Consider the following 21,020-nt stretch of genomic DNA (forward strand, 5'->3'; position numbering starts at 1 on the left):
GCCTGCCCACGGCTCTGAACACGGAGATGTCTGAGCCGACGGCTAGCAGCTAACTTTGCTAACAGTGCTTACAGCGATAAAAATGGCAGCAAGTGCTGACAAAGCTAACACTTAACGTGGGGGGAAACCGGAGGGTGGCTGCTACGGTTCCGCGATAATACAGTTCCACGACAATGAAGTTCTGCGACACAACACAAACTTGGGAGCGGGGGTCGCGTTATCAGCGGTAACCGATGTATGAGCGCTGTACAGTACGGCGGAAGATTAGCTAGCCAGTGGGACACACACAGCTTCCATTCACATGATGGGTACTGAATGAAGGGCTCTATTGGTATCGGTATCACTTTAAGGGTACTAGAATTGGTACTGGCATCATATTTTTTTAAACACTACCCAGCCCTAGCGCCTTGAATGTATGGTTGAGTCCTTTTGGCTCTCACCATACTTCTAATATAAGCCTCTAACCTCTAACAAGCCGTGTTAAAAGAATTGTTTGACCCTTTTGGAAATAAACTTACACCTTCTTGCCAAAACTTAGATAAGATCGATATCATTATCATGCCCGCATGCTAAATAGGAAGCTAGGGCTTGCAGACAATTACAGATGCAGCCACCTAGAACTTCACGATTTGCCAAAGGCCTTCCAGCTGCCAGCCGGATTTGCACTGTAAACACACCCATTCATTCAATGCAGGGTGTCGTTCTGCACACTTATGGTCAAAAATTCCCATAATGCAGCTTTAACTTTTTGAAGAATGTAAATATGCAGACCCAATCGATCTGTCCCTGTATACCTTTGCCCTTGAAGCGGCTCTTGTCTCCATCTCGGAGCTCCAGAGCCTCGTAGATCCCTGTGGATGCTCCGCTGGGCACCGCAGCCCTGAACAGACCTGAAAGTCAGACAGACGGAGAGAATACATTAAGCTTTTAAATGCAATGAATGGACAGAGGAGAGGGGGAGGAAACCAATACACAGTTCATAGTTTTAACTCTACAGACATTTGTCTTTGTTTAAAATAAACCTCACTGAGCAGGGGGGCTATGATATTGAGAGAGTGACTCTTTAACACCCACCCTCCCTTTTGTGAGTGGTCCACCCAAATTAAAACAAACTGACTATTATTCTATGTTCCTCTTTCTAGCGCTGGTCAACTCTTTTTGGTTAAAGTTATATGTGGGGTCTAGAAATTGGACGGGTCGAACAGGACTGCTGTTCGTGTCCCGTGTGAAACATGTACTTATTTTACCGTAGTTTTGTGACCTATCTTTCAGACTTTACTAACGGCAGTTACATAACAAGCGCAGGCTACTTATTTTACATAACAAACAAAGTTTTTTTAACCCAAAACATGATCTTTTCCTAAACCTAACCAGTAACCACATAGTTTTGTTTCCTAAACCTAAAAACTAAGCAAACCTATGTTGGAAAGAGATGCATATAACGAAAGGAAACTTACACTCCGTCCATGACATGTCCAAAACTGACGTTAGAAGGTACCAAGAAAACCATAGTTTGGAGCGTAGGGCCACTGACCAAGCGTTGGTATTTGATGAGTTGGGAATGAGAATGTGTTGCAACTTGTTTACTTATATGTATAAAAATAAAATTAGTATTCATAAATGATCTTGTATAAAATGTCATTTAATGTGTTTTTATCTCAGTGGGGTTGCGAAAGCACGCTTGTACTGTATATCTTCGGCCTACAAGAAGACTCCGAGCCCCAATCTTCCCTTAACTGAGAGCTGATTGATCTGGACAGAGGTCAAATGAAGGTCGTTTGATGTCAGAAACAATTTACGATTACAGCAGAGACGCTGTTGCACTGCCAAGCTTTCTTAACGCTTTCCGGCAAAATCTCTGACATGAAGAATCTGAGCAGACATCCATACTGTTATTTTTTTTTTTCTCCTCTGATATTTGCAAGCAGGCTTCGTCGGCGGTCACCTTTCTCTGTGCGAAGGTCCACTTCCACAGTGGGGTTTCCCCGGGAGTCCAAGATCTCCCTGGCAACGATGCTGACGATCGACATCCTGAGAGAGAGGCAGAGCAGAAAAGAGGATGAGTGCTTTACCTTGTACTAATATGTACTGTTCATCCTGTTGGGTTACATTTTGACAGTGATATTGGTGAAGGCAGCTTCAGATGGAATTAAAGAAGAGGGAGAAAGAATAACGGAGAGAGAAAGAGGTCTCATGGGTAAAAAGATCTATTTTTACGTTGCACACACACAGAGAACAACCTGTCAGGGGAGACGAGAAACAGCATCACAGCACATTCACTGTGAAAATCAAAGCTCACCACAGAGAACTCTCTCTCACTCACACACACACACACACACACACACACACACACACACTGCAGTTACTTTGCTGTTTCTGGAAGCAGGTTGCAGTTAAATTCTTCGGCACCTGAATAAATTATGCATTCGTTTGCTTTCATGCAGACTGGAAACTGCCAGTGGTTGAGATTTGGTGAGGCTGCATTGTGATGTATAGGTTGATTTCTTTCTTTCTTTATTATTGTCATCAAAACCAACAATTCATTCTTCTATCTTCTTCCTCGCCATAGAGCTACATTGTTGTCCAAAAACTACCTAGTGAATCCATCGGTACCAACCATGTCATACTAGGGAAGGACGCTAAATAACGCTACAAAGTTACGCTAAATTTTGGCGAGGAAAAACGGTCATGGACATTTTCAAAGGGGTCCCCTTGAGCCTCAGATCTCCAGATATGTGAATGTAAATGGGTTCTATTAGTACCCACGAGTCTCCCCTTTACAGACATGCCCACTTTATGATAATCACATGCAGTTTGGGGCAAGTCAGTCAAGTCAGCACACTGACACACTGACAGCTGTTGTTGCCTGTTGGGCTGCAGTTTGCCATGTTATGATTGGAGCATATTTTTGATGCTAAATGCAGTACCTGTGAGGGTTTCTGGACAATATCTGTCATTGTTTTGTGTTGTTCATTGATTTACAATCATAAATATATACATACATTTGCATGAAGCAAGCATATTTGTCCACTCCCATGTTGATAAGAGTATTAAATACTTGACAAATCTCCCTTTAAGGTACATTTTGAACAAATAAAAAACGGGTTTGTGATTAATTACAATTAATCTTTATTGTCTTGTCTTTATTACAAACCTTTATTTATGGTACGTTTCATGTGCATTGAGTGACAAACCCTCATTTGCAGTGAGAGTACATTTTAATACCTGTACTACATGTACAACTTAACTGGATATTCCCTCTGCAGTGTGTAGTGTGACACTATAAGGTCTCTGTTTGAAATAGACTTTCAACTGGTTAAATAAAGGAAAATAAAAGAAGAGAGGTTTGGGGGGTTTAAGATGTTATCAGTCTGTCTCTGGTGCTGCTTTCACAGTCATTGCAGGTTCTTCTTTCCACCGCTGCTGTTTACCGCCGTTTCTTCTTCTCTCCCAGGAGAGACGGTCGGAAAAAAAGCTGCTGCGCTAATGCAGGAAAAGATGCATCTCTGGGTGAGCATTCGCTTAAGTAGGTTAGTGCACGGCAGCACCAAGAAGCAACATTTACAGGGTTTTATGGCACCGAGCTGCAAGTCTGTGATTTTGCTCAAGTCTGTTTTGTTTGTTTTTATTGTCTGATGCTTCACTTTTTTTCTTTAAACATTATTCATCCCTTTCAGATCAGGCTTCTCAGCCTGGTCTCCTATAACAACTAGCATCCCTCACAACCAACTGCTTTGTCAATTAGATGGAAACGTATTTTACGTTTGTTTTCGATGTATCACAAATGTGTTTCTAATCATAGTACGCAGAAATCTGTATAAGGAGGATGTCGGGGTGGATCGATGGGTCAAACAAACACAGGACTTTGATCCAGGAAACCGCTGTTTGTGTCCCGTGTGAATCCCAAAGTCAACGTTGACTTATTAGGGCCCGAACACCGACAATGTCGGGCCAGCTAAGGCCCTATTGAAGCTGTAGTGTTTATTATTATTATTCAGGCAAATTATTGCCTTTTTGAGGACTTTAATATGATCAAAAAATTGTTAAACTTGGCATACTTATCAGACGCGGTGAAAAATTCGATATTTTAAGGGTGTCAGGCTTGGGTGTTTCAAAATGGCTTGCTAGCGCCCCCTAGAAAGTTGGAAAAATTGCGCCCCTCGCTGTGGTTTCACCTACATGTATGGAATTTGGCAGACAGATGTAAGATGTGGAGACGCACATAAAAGCCTCTTGGAGGTATGCCAAAAACTCAACGGGAAGTCAGCCAGTATGAATTAAATGTTCGATTTTCGCCCATTTTTAGCGTTTTATAGGCCGTGTACTTTAACAAATTCCTCCTACAGATTTAATCATCGCCTCTAAATTTGGTCAGGGACCCTCTTAAGACCTTAAGGATGAAAAGATATTCAAATGGTGAGTTTTCATGGAATGACCTGACCGTGGCATGGCGGCTATTTTGAGCCATTTCCCATGAAACAGGAAGTTGTTGTAACTCCACTGTACATAGTCCGATCTGCCCCAAATTTCTCAGGAATGATGAGGATCCAGTCCTGAGGACATTTACATGCAAAAATAGACACATAGCCCCGCCCCAAGACGCTAGCCACACCGCCTTTCATAACTCATGAACAGTTTGTCGTAGAGTCTTGTGGCAGGCGTCATTGCGCTCATCAGAGTTCCGGTTTCATCGTGCCTGGCCGCCTCAATCAGCGTCCCGCCAGTACTCCCAACGCGCGGGAAGGTGCGAGGGCCCGTTAATCGCTGCTCGCAGCTTTAATTTTAATTTATGTCCGTAGCCTAATACCGTAACAAACATAATCATATTAAGCCAAACCATGATGTTTTTACTAAACAAACCGAGTTGCAATTTTGTGTTGTTTTGTTTCAGTTTACAATGTCAACCACGTGTTTAAAACTGTTAGAAACTGCGACCGTAATCCAGGAGAAAATACATTTTTCAAAAAGTAATTGAGAATTCAGTTTGGTTGTATGGGAACGTAATTTTGTAAGAGACAGGGTTGTACGCCACTCTGTAACTGGAGTTTTTCAAAAGTCGCTCAGTCCACTAAAGCTAAGTTCCTACAACACAACTTGCTGTCTTGTAATCAGGAGTCTTGAAGTCGTTGTGGTTTTCACACTATGACTGACCGGAGACAGGAGGTCACACACTACCAGATCTTTCACCAGGAGGAATCCCCGATGACGTCAACAAACTACGTTTTGTCACGAAAACACACGCAAGAAAATATACGGTTTATGACGTGATGCCGTACGCGAGACACACTGCTGATGTTGTCAGGGGTCAGCAACCTTTACTATCAAAAGAGCCATTTTAGGCAAAAAAAAAAATCTGTCTGGAGCCATCAAAACATTTGATCATTGTGATGAAGGTAACACAGTTTATAGTCTAAGTATATAGTATATAAGTCTAATGCAGTGAGAGCCAAAGAGCAAACTTACTACAGAGTATTAGGGCCACAGTGAGGGGAAAAATCTGAGATTTCCAGACTAAAGTCGTAATATTACGAGAAAAAAGTCATAATATTACGAGAATAAAGTCATAACTTTACAAGAAAAAAAGTCGGAATATTACAAGAATAAAGTCATAACTTTACATGAAAAAAGTCGGAATATTACGAGAATAAAGTCATAACAAGAAAAAAGAAAATAACACATAAAATTACTACTTTATAATATTATGACTTTTTTTCTCATAAACCCATGACTTTATTCTCCAAATATTACGACTTTATTCTCGAAATCTCAGATTTATTTATTTTTTCCTCAATGTGGCCCTAATACTCCGTCTTACCGTTGTACCATAAACCTACAACAATGATAAATTAAATTGAAAATGTAAACGAAAAACAGTTAATCATTTCCATTTTTAAAAATCCACAGGGAGCCACTGGAGAGGAGTTAAAGAGACGCATGTGGCTCCGGAGCCGCAGGTTGCTGACCCCTGGTCTAGGTGCAATAACAACTTTGCTCCGTGTTGCAAATGCAGCACATCCAGTAAGTTCCTGTTGTTACAGGCGACCCCGACTCCTCTAGGTTTACCCTCAACTTGTGTCTCACGCTGTCAGATAGGTCCAGGTATTTAGCCTGCTAGATATCTGGAATGTGTCTGCGATGCATCGGCGAGCCTCTTGGCGAGCGTCTTTGAGCAGTTCACACATGACCCTCAAGTGCCGATGTGCGAGCGGCGAGCCAGCAGCGATTTGCCTCTGATCTGGGGCTTTTGTCGGGGAGCAGAAAATCAGGGCTAAAGTCTTGTAGTGTGAACTAGGCATAATGCAAATTTTTTGCAGGAACGTTTTATTTTTATAAAACGGTCACTATATCCTGACAGTGTCATGTTCCTCTGTGTCTTCCGCTGTCCTCCGGTGCTTCTAACGGCATCTGCAAGATTTCACAGACCGGAAGAAAACAAGCAGTAAGATCTGATATGGAGTCTGCCGTCCAGCTGAGCTGATCAAATATGAATTAATGTTCTGTTACTGTAATGTCTATTTCTCTCCTCAGATGTTTTCAGAATCATCTTGTAGTGCACGGTTTAGCTGTAAAATTAGAAAGTTTGTGACCCAGCAGCCATGCTGAGATCAGTTGAAGAACTACCAAGCATCGCCCACCAGCCGGAGCACAGCCAATAGGAACCCTCTCTCTGAAATGACCTGTGATTGGTCAAAGTCTCCCGTCAAGGCTACATTATTTATAGCCTGAAAACAGAGCCATGAGGAGTAGCAGAAGTCTACTTTTCTCTCAGAACACTTGAATTACAATATGCTGAAAGGTTAATATGGGATTTTTGTCCAATGATGCCAAAAACATTCTGCCTACTGCTGCTTTAATTTTTAGTTTGGAGATGTGACGAATGACTACGTATGCACCAGCTGTTCGTAAATTCAAATTTAGCTATAACATAACGGTAAAGTGGCATAAGGTGGCAGGAAATCAGATATGGATTTAAATTAAAGAGCGTCTGTCTGTTGCTTTATGTCCATAACAAACTCATTTTACTTTGCAGTCATTTTCACTTCTAATTATTTACATGAAAGGTCTCGTTTCTCTTTAGCTTCCTGCTGTGAGAGACTAAACTACTCACAAGATTAGAAATGTATTAATTCTGTTTGATGATTCTAGATTTCTGTATCGCCGTGACATCATTAACCTACACAAAGCTAAACACTCAAACATCAGGAGCTCTGTCCTCATTTCATTATCACCCATGCTCATCTCCTCTGTGGGTGTTTCCCCTCTTTTTCCTCGTTGATATTCGAGGCACGCCGCACTGCAACGATATGTCAAAAAAAAGGCCTTTTATGCCGTCCTCGTCTCCGTACTGTATGAATACTTCATCGATCTGCGAGGAGCTAAATCTGGCTCGCTGCTACAGAAACCTGTCACTGTACCGAGGCTGTCCTTGCAAATACACTGACAGAGCAGACACGTCTTTTCTCAACCTTCCTCTTTAGTGAGCATTAATCAATGCAAAAGGACACCGTGTTGCCAACAGACAGACAGATATTGTGCCGTTTGAAGCCAAATCTATGGGGAAATTAAATTTCAGAGATGATTTAGAGCATCCTCACGGCAGACATTTTAAGCTATCAGCAATAAGTGCAGGTATAAATAATTACACTAACGGTGGCTCGGCTCCATTAAGGTGTGCCAATGTTTTTATAACTCCAGTAGCTGAAAGGATTGAAACTTCTTCTGGTGTTTGTTTCCTATACAGCATTTGATATTGTTGCTGCAGTACTGGAAGAAGTACTCGGATCTTTTAATCCAAGAAAAATAAAAGGAATCTCTGTCTGTGTGTACGTTAGGGATGTCCATAATTAACCGTTTAACCGTTAACCGACATTAAGCATTTTAACCGATTAACGCTATCGGTTAAAACGGTTAAAAGAAATGTTAATAATTAACTCAAAAGCTGAGCGGCTCAGAGGAGCGGCTCGTCTCTTTAAGGAGAAAAGCTGGTCCACCTTAACAGCCCACCTTAAGAGGTGGAGCCGGAGTTGCGGGATACAGGAAGTCGGCTCTGGTCTCTCCAGCTCGCTTGAGCGGAGTGGAGGAGTTGTAGTTTTGTAGCATTTATTCACTGACAAATAAACTGTACACACACTGCTACACCTACGTTCACAGCTAGAATGCCACCAACAACCTTGCACTCACCGCCAACACACACACGGACACTCGTTAAAGTTACGTCACGCTGACAGACTTTATGTGTGCGGCGGCGCCAAGCAAGAAGCCTCCGGCAATGCTAGAGCTGCTAACGTAGCACAAATACACACACTGTTTATCGGGCAATCGCTATCGTTACACCGGGCAGACACACAGCTGACAACCATCCATCCAGCCGATCCCAGCCGACATTGGGCGAAGGCAGGGTACACCCTGGACAGGTCGCCAGTCCATCGCAGGGCTGACACATATAGACAGACAACCATTCACGCTCACATTCACACCTACGGGCAATTTAGAGTCCACAATTAACCTAACCTGCATGTCTTTGGACTGTGGGAGGAAACCGGAGTACCCGGAGAAAACCCACGCTAACACGGGGAGAACATGCAAACTCCACACAGAAGGGTCCCAAGCCGGATTCGAACCTGCAACCCTCTAGCTGTGAGGCGCCAGTGCTAACCACTGCACCACCGTGCAGCCCCCCAGCTGACAACCTGCTAAACTAAATGTATGGATGGATGGACTTTTACTGGGAAAGTAGCTGCATGTCCACGACACTACACGCAGCATCGTAGCTGCTAAGTTAACGCTCCCGGACGGTGAACTGGGGACTCCCGTCAACCAATATCTGTTGTGCTCCTGCAGCTGGCGCACCGCTGCATGCGAGGCATAAATCTTATAGGTTAACGGTTAATAATCGGTTAACGAGGGTCGGTTATCGGTTAAGAACATTTTTCAAAATGAGCATCCCTAATGTACGTCTGTGTGTCCTTCGCATATCTCGAGAACCGTTCATCTGATCTACTTCACACTTGTCGGGTGTATTGCTGGGAACCCAAGGACGTACAGTCCCTACAAACACAGTATGTCCCTGCAACGTTGTGATTGTGATGTTTGACTTTCTAACGCCATTACTGCAACATTATAGTTACAACGTTACCATAGTTACATTGCTGCTACGCCATTGAAACATTACACAACAGGTATTCCACGGTATTTAATAACAACGTCTGCTCTACGTCCTCGGCGTGACGTTTCCTGTACTTCATATAATGACGCTGCTCGTTGCTACCGGGTATTATAGTTTTTCGAAGTAAATACTAAGCAATGCAAGAGATAGAAAAATATGAAACTTTAAAAAACTAATAATGCATGTGTGTATGGGTATATATGTAAGGGATAATGTACAGCGAGCCGGTCTTTGTTGTGAAAGAAACCCCGCTAGCTGTACATTATCCCGCTTATTACACAGCTACCTACATAAGAAATCAGTAATTTGACACAAAAACAGTCCTCCAGAGTCCGACATCAGAGCCACGCCCATAGCAACGGCCTGTTATACATAGCAACGGCCTGTTATACATAGCAACGGCCTGTTATACATAGCAACGGTCTGTTAGACATAGCAACGGTCTGTTATACATAGCAACAGTCTGTTATATATAGCAACGGTCTGCTATAACGCCGTGATTGACCAATCAGAATCGAGTGTTCAACAAAGCAGTGTAATAAACTCTGTTAATTTTATGTTATTAATTAAATGTGACACTAATTTTCTTTCAACCAAAACCCAAATAAGAGCAAATTTTAAAATATATTGATATAGTCAGTCATTATTATCCCTGCGGACTATTTCCACACATTATTTTATCACTAAAATTGGTAGTTATGCATAGCAAGTATAGCAAAAACCTCCACATCCCCCAAAATGACTTTATTCTCGTAATATTATGACTTTATTCTCGTAATATTATGACTTTATTCTCGTAATATTAGGACTTTATACTCGTAATATTAGGACTTTTTTTCTCATAAAGTTATGAGTTTATTCTCATTATATTCCGACATTTTTTCTCGTGAAGTTATGACTTTATTCTCGTAATATTATGACTTTTTTTCTTGTAAAGTTATGACTTTATTCTTGTAATATTCTGACTTTATTCTGGAAATCTCAGATGTTTATCCCCTCAATGTGGCCCTAATCAACGTAGTACATTTGTTCTTTGGCCCTCACTGCATTAGACTTATATACTATATACTTAGACTATAAACTGTGTTACCTTCATCACAATGCTCAAATGTTTTGGAGCTCCAGACAGATTTTTTTTTTTGCCTAAAACGGTTCTTTTGATAGTAAAGGTTGCTGACCCCTGCTTTAAACCAACTAAAATCCTTACTGGGTGAATGTACAGTGGTCTTATGTAAATATCTTGTGTGCTAGATGTTATCCTTATGTAATCTTTCCTGCTCTGTTTCTCTTTTCTTTCTGTGTCTTAGATGTTTGTGGCCAATGCAGCACTGTAACCTGTTTGTTATGTTCATGTAAAACCTTCCATTAAAGGCTTCACATTTCTTTTCTTTTGCTTGTCTCCCTGTCACCTTTCTTCTCTTCCTCGGGGATATAAATTCCCCCTGTGCATTGCTTTTTAACCTGCCGCAAAATCACATTACTCCCCTTCTCTTTTTATCCCGTCCTCTGACTCCTTTGCTCAGCACTCCTCTATCCTACGTGATCCTTCTGCAGGAACATTTCCACCCCCTCCCCCAACCCCTCACTGTTGGTCGATTATTCAGGTCTTACACCCATCGTACGTCTCAGGGGATAAAAGCATCAGCAAAATGTGCAAAAATGTATAAATGGTGCTCAGCATAAGAAAGAGTAGATAAGGTGTCTGAGTCGCTGTCAGCATACAGAAACGTCCACAAATACAGAGTCAAGGGGATTGATGTGTGGGTGATTTTCTCTATTAATTTATGGACTTTATTTCTCTCTCTCTCTATCTCTCTTTTTGTTGCTGTTGTGAAGCCCCACCTTAGAGTACTGCAGTTTTCAGAAGTTCCTGCTGAGGGTGGAGCAGCAGATACAGGACGCCTGCCAACATTTTACATCGCTCTGTTCTTCCTGATCACATCCTCTAAGCACCAAAGCCAACATTTTGACAGTGAATATGCTACATATTCACTAATATTCCTGCCCCAATGAAATTTTAGTCAGCATGCGTATAAATACCACCTGGACCTAAATATCTGTGTCTGTGATACGTTCAATACTATTTCAAACAAGACTTAAGGTCCTGACACACCAGGAAAGTCAGGAGCGCGTGGCGGCTGCGTGGCATGGCGGCTGCATGGCGTGGTGGCTGCGTAATTCACGCGTCGGGCGTTCACACCAGCTGCATTTCAGCTGTGTGTCTGCTGCGTTTCTGCTGCTGCTGCTGTCAGCCCTTTCTTTCTACATAGAGTTTGACTTTTAATGGCCATTTCATTTCATTATAAATATCATTTATATTTATTTTAGACAGAGAAAGGTTAAGAAACGTGTGGTAATTTGTAAATAATAGTAATAATCCACAATTAAAACTCCGTACTATATTCATTCATGGAGCTCTCCAAGTCACTGCATGTTCTAGAACACTGTCCGGCACATATTTCAGAATAAAAGCCTCGTGTTAACAAATGAAGGAATTCTGTCCATAGAAAAAACACTTGAGGGCTTTTATTTTGAAATGAAAGCAGGAAGTCTTGATTTAAAAATAAGTCTTTACTTGCTGGTATGATTTCAATATACAGTCAATAGATCACCTTCACTGTCTGTGACATATTCTACAGATGTCTAGACATGTAAACTGTATTAATGTAGCTGATATGATGTCAATATACAATCAATAGATCACTTTCACTGTCTGTTGTTGCTGTGAGACGCGCGGCACGCGTCAAAAATAGGCAAGACCTCTATTCTCTAGAAGAGATGCAGCTGAGACGCGCGACTGATGCTCACGTGGGCAGTGTGGCTGCTCTAACCTGTTAACACGGATGCCAAATAAAAAACAACAGGTAATGCAGCCGCCACGCGCTCCTCTTCAGCTTAAGCAAATCAGTGCACGAGAAGAGAAACAGAAGTGAGGAAAGCAAGCCAACGAGTAAAGTTAAGAGGAAAAACACAGAAGGCTCTTCTCATGTTTCATCTTCATCTCATCTTCATCATTCCAATACACGGATATTTTCACAGCAACATGAACATCTGGAATGAAGCTAAGTGGTGAGTGAGAGTGGTGTGAAAATGGTCAATGATGAATACAGACTACCTCCGCCTGCTGGTGTGGAGAGTTATTTCATCTCACACAGGCGCAGAACGTACGTGCTAACTGGCCGTCGGCTGTCGTCTTTGCAATGTGTTCGAGTGCAACTTATCGGCTAAGATGTGAGGCGACGCAACAGTCAACCTTCATTGAAGCTAGTTCTTTGATGTCGGCTTGGTGTGTCTGTGCTGACACACCAAGTGTGATTTCCTATGGTGAGAGCGCTGCCACCAGACTAGGTGCTACCCTCGGCGCGGCGCTCTGAGCACTTCGCTCAAAGTTCAAATTATTTCAACTTTGACCTCAGTTGCCACTGACTTTTCAAAACGCAACCAATGAAATAATAGCTGCAACTGTTGTCGTTGCCTAGTAACAGTGAATGGCGTTTCTTGCGTGCTTTTTGATAGCATACAGTCGGCTTTTATACCAGCGCTGCGCTTTGCCTCTGCAAGGCTCTGCGCCCTACCTCGTGGTCAGCAAAGAGCAAATTTTTTATCATGTGAAGGCAGTTTAAGAGTCTGCACCCAGAGGTTTCCCGTGTCTTGTGAAGTGACGGGGCTCCGCAGAGAGAAACGTTATCGTCTCCGACCAAAACTCCGGTGTCTCCCCTGTTCCCTCCTGCCGCGGTCGGGAGGCTGAGGCAGGAAAAGCCAACACTAGGATCAGCATTGATTCATGGAGAGACCTCCGTCTGGTCAGCTAACATTACTGCCAAGCAGCTGAAATATAGAGTGATATTGTGCTTTTAGCTGACGTGTGTCGCCCCACTGTTTTGACGGATGTTCGACTTTCGTTGACTTAACGGCAAGCAACAAGCAATTTCTGATTCTTACAAACAGTCCCTTTAAGTTTGTTAGCATGCTAACATTTGCCAATTAGCACTAAACACAAATAACAGCTGAGGCTGATGGGAATGTCATTGGTTCTGAAGTTATTTGGTCATAAAGCAAAGCGTTGGACAAATTGACGCCTTGATTTTTAGTTTAGTTTAGTTAGATTTGGGTTTTTAGTGTGGCTAAATCAGATTGGACCAAAGCAAATGAGCCTACTTCTCACTTGATTTATTACATTAGTAAACATTGTAAACATGAGTTTATGGTCTCAATCGCTAGTTTCAAGTCTTCTTCAATACAGCATGATGTTCATTTAGTAAATGTTGGTCCCATTTAGAGTCAGATAGACCATAAAGCAGGGGATGCTTTAGGGCGTGGCTACCTTGTGATTGACCAACCCGTTCTCACTCCTCGTCAAACACCGCCGTTTGGTCAGCGCTCCTCGGCATCGGAAACCGGCGCACGGAGGCACCCTTTAGCAACAGTGGTGAACCGGGCTTTCAACTAACTCCAACGTAAACCCACCCGCGGCATAATTTGACAGTCGGAGCAAGTGACGTAGTATTAATAGCGTAAGAGTCCATTCAGGGCGGGCTGGAGGGGTGGTGGATGAGTCAAACAAACACGAGACTTTCGACCGGCAGACCGCTGTTTGTATAACCGCGTGAAATTAAAAGTAACTTATTTTGTCACGTCACTCTTTCGTCACGTCGGTATCGTCAGTCCCGTGAGTCGATAGTCAGTGACGTCAACGTCAATCACAGCCGCTTCTTAACCGTAACTAAATGGTTGTGTTTATTTTGAAAGAACACTATACATGTAACGAGTGTATATTGACACACCGTCCCTGGTCCGTCCACGGGGTACCCCTTGCGTCGGTCTCCGATGCTGAGGGGCGCTGACCAAGCTGCTATATTTGACGAGTTGGGAGTGAGAACGTGTTGATTGGTGAGAAAAAGGGATGACGCTAAGCTGCGAACTTATAGAATTCCTTGAGGTACTTGAATGGAAACATGAAGGATTTTCTCTGGATTTTCATGAGCTTGAAAACAGTTTTGCGTACTTTAATGTAAACCTTCTTGTCTCCCCACAGTATGCAAGGACATGAAAACAGACTTGTGTGTTCATCGCCACATTAATGTTATTTGAGTGTCAGTCACGCATGCACGACACCAGCGAGGTGTTTTCTCAATATAAGCTGCACACACTCATCTGATATCCATAAACACACGATCCTCCTGAGTGGATCTCATAACTCGAATCTCCGTCTCTCTCTCTGCCTGTGTCTCTCTGTGAGTTACGTAAGCTCTACAGCAGCAGAGAGGGAGGACACCCATGAACGCACCACGCCACACCTATCAGAGACTGCAGTGCTCAGCAGAAAATACACCAGCTCTGAAAACACGCGAGTGGGCGAGCAAGGGAGAGAGTGAATGAAGGAGAGAGGGATGGAGGCACGCGAGGAGACGGAGAACAGGGAGGACAACATGTATATTATCATTATATCTGTTATATCTGTACGGAGGGAGGTTGGGGGGGGGGGGTGAGATAAAGGATGTGAGGATGAATGGGAAGAGAGTGGGGAAGGCAGAGAGATGAAGAAAGAGGGAGAGGAGGGAATGAGAAGAGGAAGGAAAAGACAAAGCCAGAAAGGCAAAATGGAATAACTGATGGATAGAAATTCTGGACTTCTGACTGAAGATTAAAGATCAGTTTAATCATCACAAGGAGTATTATATAGAACATTTTATGGCTCTGAACGGCACTTTCAAAAGTCTGACAGAATAACCCCGATGATGTCATCAGGGTAGCTGCGGCCCAGAGACTTTATAGCAGAAAAAGGCACATACTGCGGCGTCTTAAAGGTGTTAAAGATGTGGTCATTTACCAGGCAAGAAGGGCTAACGAAAGACACAGCGAGTTGCATTAGGGGACTCTGTGTGTGGAGCCTTTTTAGTTTAGTTTAGACTCAAATACACATGTAACAAGACTCAGTCAAAACCGAGTATCTGTCTGGACCGTATATGGTCAGGATGTGAATTTGTGGCTGAATTGTTACATAAATAGTCAGAGGTCATGTCTATAATGTTTTGTGAACAGTTTTTTCCACTTCTATCTTAATGTTTGATTGAAAGACAACTTATAATGAAGCAAATGACATTCAGTAATAGTAAATGGAAACATTTACTAGTCAGTATATTATACATTTTATACAAGGTGAAAAGGTATTAGCATGACATACAGCATGCAAGGTAAAAAGTATTTCAGTTTTTTATTAAAGCATGTGTATCAAAAGCATTCATCATATAAGTGGTGTGAAACAATTAATACATATGTCTCGAAAGTTTATCAGCGTGGAGATATTCCCGCTGTCATCACTGACGTTGTTGCTGCCGTATTTATTCCTAGATGGAGTGTTAATGGAGCAGCTACAATGTTAGCATAGCCTGGCACTGATCGATCAGAACTCCATTCAGAAAACAAGCATTTTAAAAGTTGTTTGCTTGTCGTTGTGGTAACAGACCCGACAAAGCATGAATTCAGACTTTTTACTAACCAGCATCATTATGTAGTTATTGCAGCATCATCTTTGATCCGTTTACAACAACGTCACTGACGTATTTATGCATAGATGACGTTATGTTGAGTGTTGTGTTGCAGACAGACTTGACAAAGCATGAATTTGGTCTTTTTACAAATCAACCTCATAATGTCATTATTTCGGCATCATATTGATCCGTTTATTTTATTATTATTATTATTATTTTGGGTTCATCCTGCAGTAGCGACGTGTGGCTTGCGAGACACAGTCAGGAGGAGGGCGAGGTGAAAATTTGCTTTGCGCTTGGTGTGAATGCACATTAAAACAATACAAAGCACAACATAACGTAACTTAAATTAACATTAACAATAGCACGTGTACAACTAACAGCATTATGTAATGATACCGCTGACACGCTCCCCAGAAGACGTAAACAGAACTGTTCTCCGCCTTTTCCTTTTGAAAGAGCAACGACCAATGAGGAAACTCCAACAGTCAGCCAATCCTGTAACTTCATCAGTCAGTCAGTCAGTCACTCAGTGACAGACTTTTGCATTTTTAGGGCTGGCCCTCTACTTTTGAAATACTGACAACCCAAAAGGTAGGTGTAATAAGTAAGGCTGTCAAAGTTAATAATAATAACACTAATTAATTGTAACGCCACTAGTTTTTTTAACACATTGACGCTTCCGATTCCGATTTTTAGGTTATAGCTGCTCAGTTTAAAAGCTATTTTAGATACTGGTATCATATGAAACTAGACAACCTAAAGAATCCATTGGTACCAACTATGTAATACCAGCTTGTGACGAAGGAGGCTAAATAACGCTCCAAACTTACGCTAAATTTTGGCGAGGAAAAACTGTCATGGCCATTTTCAAAGGGGTCCCTTGACCTCTGACCTCCAGATATGTGAATGTAAATGGGTTCTATGGGTACCCACGAGTCTCCCCTTTACAGACATGCCCACTTTATGATAATCACATGCAGTTTGGGGCAAGTCATAGTCAAGTCAGCACACTGACACACTGACAGCTGTTGTTGCCTGTTGGGCTGCAGTTTGCCATGTTATGATTGGAGCATATTGTTTTATGCTTAATGCAGTACCTGTGAGGGTTTCTGGACAATATCTGTCATTGTTTTGTGTTGTTAATTGATTTCCAATAATAAATATATACATACATTTGCATAAAGCAGCATATTTGTCCGCTCCAATGTTGATAAGAGTATTAAATACTTGACAAATCTCCCTTTAAGGTACATTTTGAACAGATACAAATATGTGAGTACTTTGTGCTCAATCACGATTATCTATGGACAATCGTGCGATTAATCATTATTAGATCATTTCATCGATTGACAGCCTATATAAAAAATAAAAAGGTGTGCCATTTTGTGATAAATTGTAAAATCAGTAAAACATCCAATATGTGGTCTGAGAGGGAGAGATACAGGAAGAGAGGGAAGAGCAAAGAGAAAGAGACGAAAAGGAGGATTGAGTGGTGAAAGATGGATTTAAATAGAAATATATGCAAAGAGAAAGAGAGAGAGAGAGAGAGAGAGAGAGAGAGAGAGGATGGCCAGGAGGAAGGAGAGAGAAAAACAGGGAGTGATGGAGGAAGAAATGGAGAGCGAGTGGAAATGAGGCGAGAGAGATGGAGAGATAAAGAGATGAGGAGGAGGAGGAGAAGGAGGAGGAGGAGAGAGAAATGGAGAGATAAAGAGAGGAGGAGGAGGAGAGATAGATGGAGAGATAAAGAGAGGGGAAGGAGGAGGAGGAGAGAGATGGAGAGATAAAGAGAGGAGGAGGAGGAGGAGAGAGAGATGGAGAGATAAAGGGAGGAGGAGGAGGAGAGAGAGAGAGATGGAGAGATAAAGAGAGGGGGAGGAGGAGGAGAGAGAGAGAGAGATGGAGAGATAAAGAGAGGAGGAGGAGGAGGAGGAGGAGGAGAAGGAGGAGGAGGAAGAGGAGGAGGAGGAGGAGGAGGAGAGATAAAGAGAGGAGGAGGAGGAGAGAGAGATGGAGAGATAAAGGGAGGAGGAGGAGGGAGAGATAAAGAGAGGGGCAGGAGGAGGAGAGAGAGATGGAGAGATAAAGAGAGGAGGAGGAGGAGAGAGATGGAGAGATAAAGAGAGGAGGAGGAGAGATAAATAATTAAATGAATCTGTTTGGCTGGAGAAGAGAGGAGAACTGGGGGGATGAAGAGAGGGAGGAGGAGGAGGAAGAAACCATTGCACGTATGGCAGACACACACACACACACACACACACACACACACACACAGAGAGGAAGTGGAGCCGTCTCACACATACGTAATAATGTGTCCACATTTACACACAAACACACACATTATACACACAACTCGCAATTATCACAAGTACTCCGACACACACACACACATACACACATCCACCCGCACACCAAACATGCAGATATCAAACACACACACACATTTCTCTGCGTTCCATGTTAGATAGATCTCACACACACACACACAATGTTCCTGCAGACCAAATGGACACACACACACACACACACAAAATCCTATAAACACTCAAACACACAAACACCCACACACACACACATGCACAATCCCTATAAACACACACATTCCCACGCCTGCCATATTTAAAATATGATTAACCATCAACACACACACACTTGATATACCAGACTCCATGAACATAATCACATCATATTCCTGTAGCCAAAACACACACACACACACACACACACACACTTGTGCCTGCCATATTTCAACCATCAACCATCTAACACATTTGATGTACCAAGGACTCCACCGTAATTGACTGCAGGATCCCCTCACACACACACACACACACACACACACACACACACACACACACACACACACACACAACATCCCTGCAGCTAAAGCACACACAAACACACACTTGACAGCCATTTTCCAAGAAGAAAATACACACATACATACATACTCACGTAACACACATTTCTGCAGCAAAAACACACTTAAACAAACACACACATATACACGCACACACACATACACTGTATATTATCCCTGCGGCCAAAACACACACCTGATCAAAACACACACTTGACAGCCATTTTCCATGAAATTCAAAAGAAATACACACACACATATATATATATATATATATATATACATAACATTTCTGCAGCCAAAACACACATAAACAAACACGCGCACACACATACACAGTCCTTTTTCCAAAGAATGCATGAAGCAAAATCACACACACCTACACACACACAAACATAATATCTCTGCAGCCAAAACACACACTTGACAGCCATTTTCCAAGAAATCCAAGAGAAAATACACACATATATAGTTAAAAAACACGCACAAACATACACACACAACACGCACACACTTGACTGCAGGGTTTACTCATACACACATATAATGTTCCTGCTGCCAAAACACACACACACACATACACTTATCTCTTCCTTCCTCCTTTCACACACACATTTGACAGCCATGAAGCAAAATCACATTCACACACATTAACACCTACAACTGACACGTACACACATGTACTGTACATGCACACACACACACACATATGCTTTCCTGTCACACACATAAAATCTGAGAAAATGCATGAAGCAAAACCACACACACACACACACATGTACAGTAACACCTACAACATCTGTATCTCACACACCAGCAGCATCATCATCATCATCATCATCCTGCAGCCGATCAATATGAGATCAAAGAAATTAAAAACAATGGATGGAGAGAAAAACACACACAAACAGCTGTTGAGTGGATGAAAAGAGGAAGAGGAGGGTTTCCTTCCTTTACCTGCCGCCTGTGTGTGTGTTCTGCCTTTCACGGCCACTGAGAAAATACCGGAGAGGCAGAGCAGGAGAGAGGAGGAGGAGGAGAGGAAAACAGGAGGGGAGGAGGGTGAGATGTGTGACAGAGGGGGGAGGGGAGATGACTCAGAGGGAGAGATGGAGAGAGGAAGAGGAGGAGAAGAGGAGGGTTAATTAAAAAGGAGGAGATGGACGGAGGGGTGGGATGAAGGGATAAGGACGGGGTGCAGAGGCTCGTCGCCCGACAGAGGAGGTAAAAATAGATGAAGGGAGGACCGGATCTCTCTCTCTCTCTTCCTCTTTCTCTCTCTCTCTCTCTCTCTGTGGTGCTGCAGTGGGGTTCAGTGGCTGTAGATACAGTTACATAATCCATCCTTCTCCACCACACTCAGACATCATGATGCTCTCTGTGTGTGAGGGCATTTAACCACTGGAAACAATGTGAAAGCCGGGCTTTAATGATCCATTTATCTGGATTCACCAGGCGCCATGATGGCCATTGATCCTCAGTGTACCCTCGAGCAAGGCTCTTAACCCCTCGTTGATCCAGGTGTGCTTCAAGGTGGCTGACAAAACCCCCAAAACACAAAATGAAAGATGAAAATTTGCATCCTAATGCCGGGTACACACTACACAAGAAGCTGATTTTGGGCGCGGTTCTTCACCCCCCCCCCCCACCCCACCAGATGATCGTCAGCAAAGCCCTGATTGTTTGATGGTTCTAAAGATGTTAAATAGTGTGGCTCAGAAGTCCATCTTAACCGCACCGATCTCAAATCGTGAATATTAAACATGTTCAATATTTCCGATGGGATATCCTGTTGTGTGTGGGGAACCCCGAGGACAGCCGATGACTCAGTCACGTGGGAAAGAATGACAGCCAATCGAGAACCAAGCTGACTGAAGAAGGAAGGACAACCACCGCCGTCATGGCGGCCGCGGCTAACGCATGAGCTAATGCTAAACGTGAAGCATAAAGTAGTAGTAAGATGGAGCTCAGAAATGGAGGAGCAACTTGTTGATTTGTGGCAACAATACAAGCGTCTATTTAACGTGTCTCCATGACTTCATCCATCCATCTTTTGTGAATTTTAATACAAAGGTAGGGATGTCCATAATTAACCGTTTAACCATTAACCGACATTAAACATTTTAACCGATTAACGCTATCAGTTAAAACGGTTAAAAGAAATGTTAATAATTAACTCAAAAGCTGAGCGGCTCAGAGGAGCGGCTCGTCTCTTTAAGGAGAAAAGTTGGTCCACCTTAACAGTCCACCTTAAGAGGGGGAGCCGGAGTTGCAGGATAAAAGTGGCTGCATGTCGGCGACACTACACGCAGCATCGTAGCTGCTAATGTAGCCGGAACGGTCTGCAGGTCCCGACCACACTGCGTTGTGTTCTGGTGCACAATCAGACGCTGGACACTGGCATGTCTTGTTGAACTCAGGTTTATTCCTGTTTTGAGCCCAGAGAGAGCAAAATGCTGTCATATGGTTTTTATCCTCATAGAAACACACCTCTCGCAGT

General features: G+C 42.8%; 1 protein-coding gene across 1 annotated transcript in view; it reads right to left on the bottom strand.

The window, feature by feature from the left end:
- eno2 (enolase 2) overlaps positions 1–19,549 on the bottom strand; it is a 36,157-nt gene extending 16,608 nt beyond the window's left edge. Inside the window, exons 1-3 of the mRNA XM_037795462.1 lie at positions 19,478–19,549; positions 1,946–2,031; positions 795–890 (exon numbers count right to left, since the gene is read on the bottom strand). Of these exons, the coding sequence (XP_037651390.1) occupies positions 795–890; positions 1,946–2,030 (181 nt within the window). The 5' untranslated portion in view covers position 2,031; positions 19,478–19,549. The remainder of the gene's footprint in view (positions 1–794; positions 891–1,945; positions 2,032–19,477) is intronic.
- Between the last annotated feature and the right edge of the window lie 1,471 nt (positions 19,550–21,020).

The sequence above is a fragment of the Sebastes umbrosus genome, chromosome 15 (genome assembly GCF_015220745.1).
Source record: "Sebastes umbrosus isolate fSebUmb1 chromosome 15, fSebUmb1.pri, whole genome shotgun sequence".
Classification (NCBI taxonomy): domain Eukaryota; kingdom Metazoa; phylum Chordata; class Actinopteri; order Perciformes; family Sebastidae; genus Sebastes; species Sebastes umbrosus.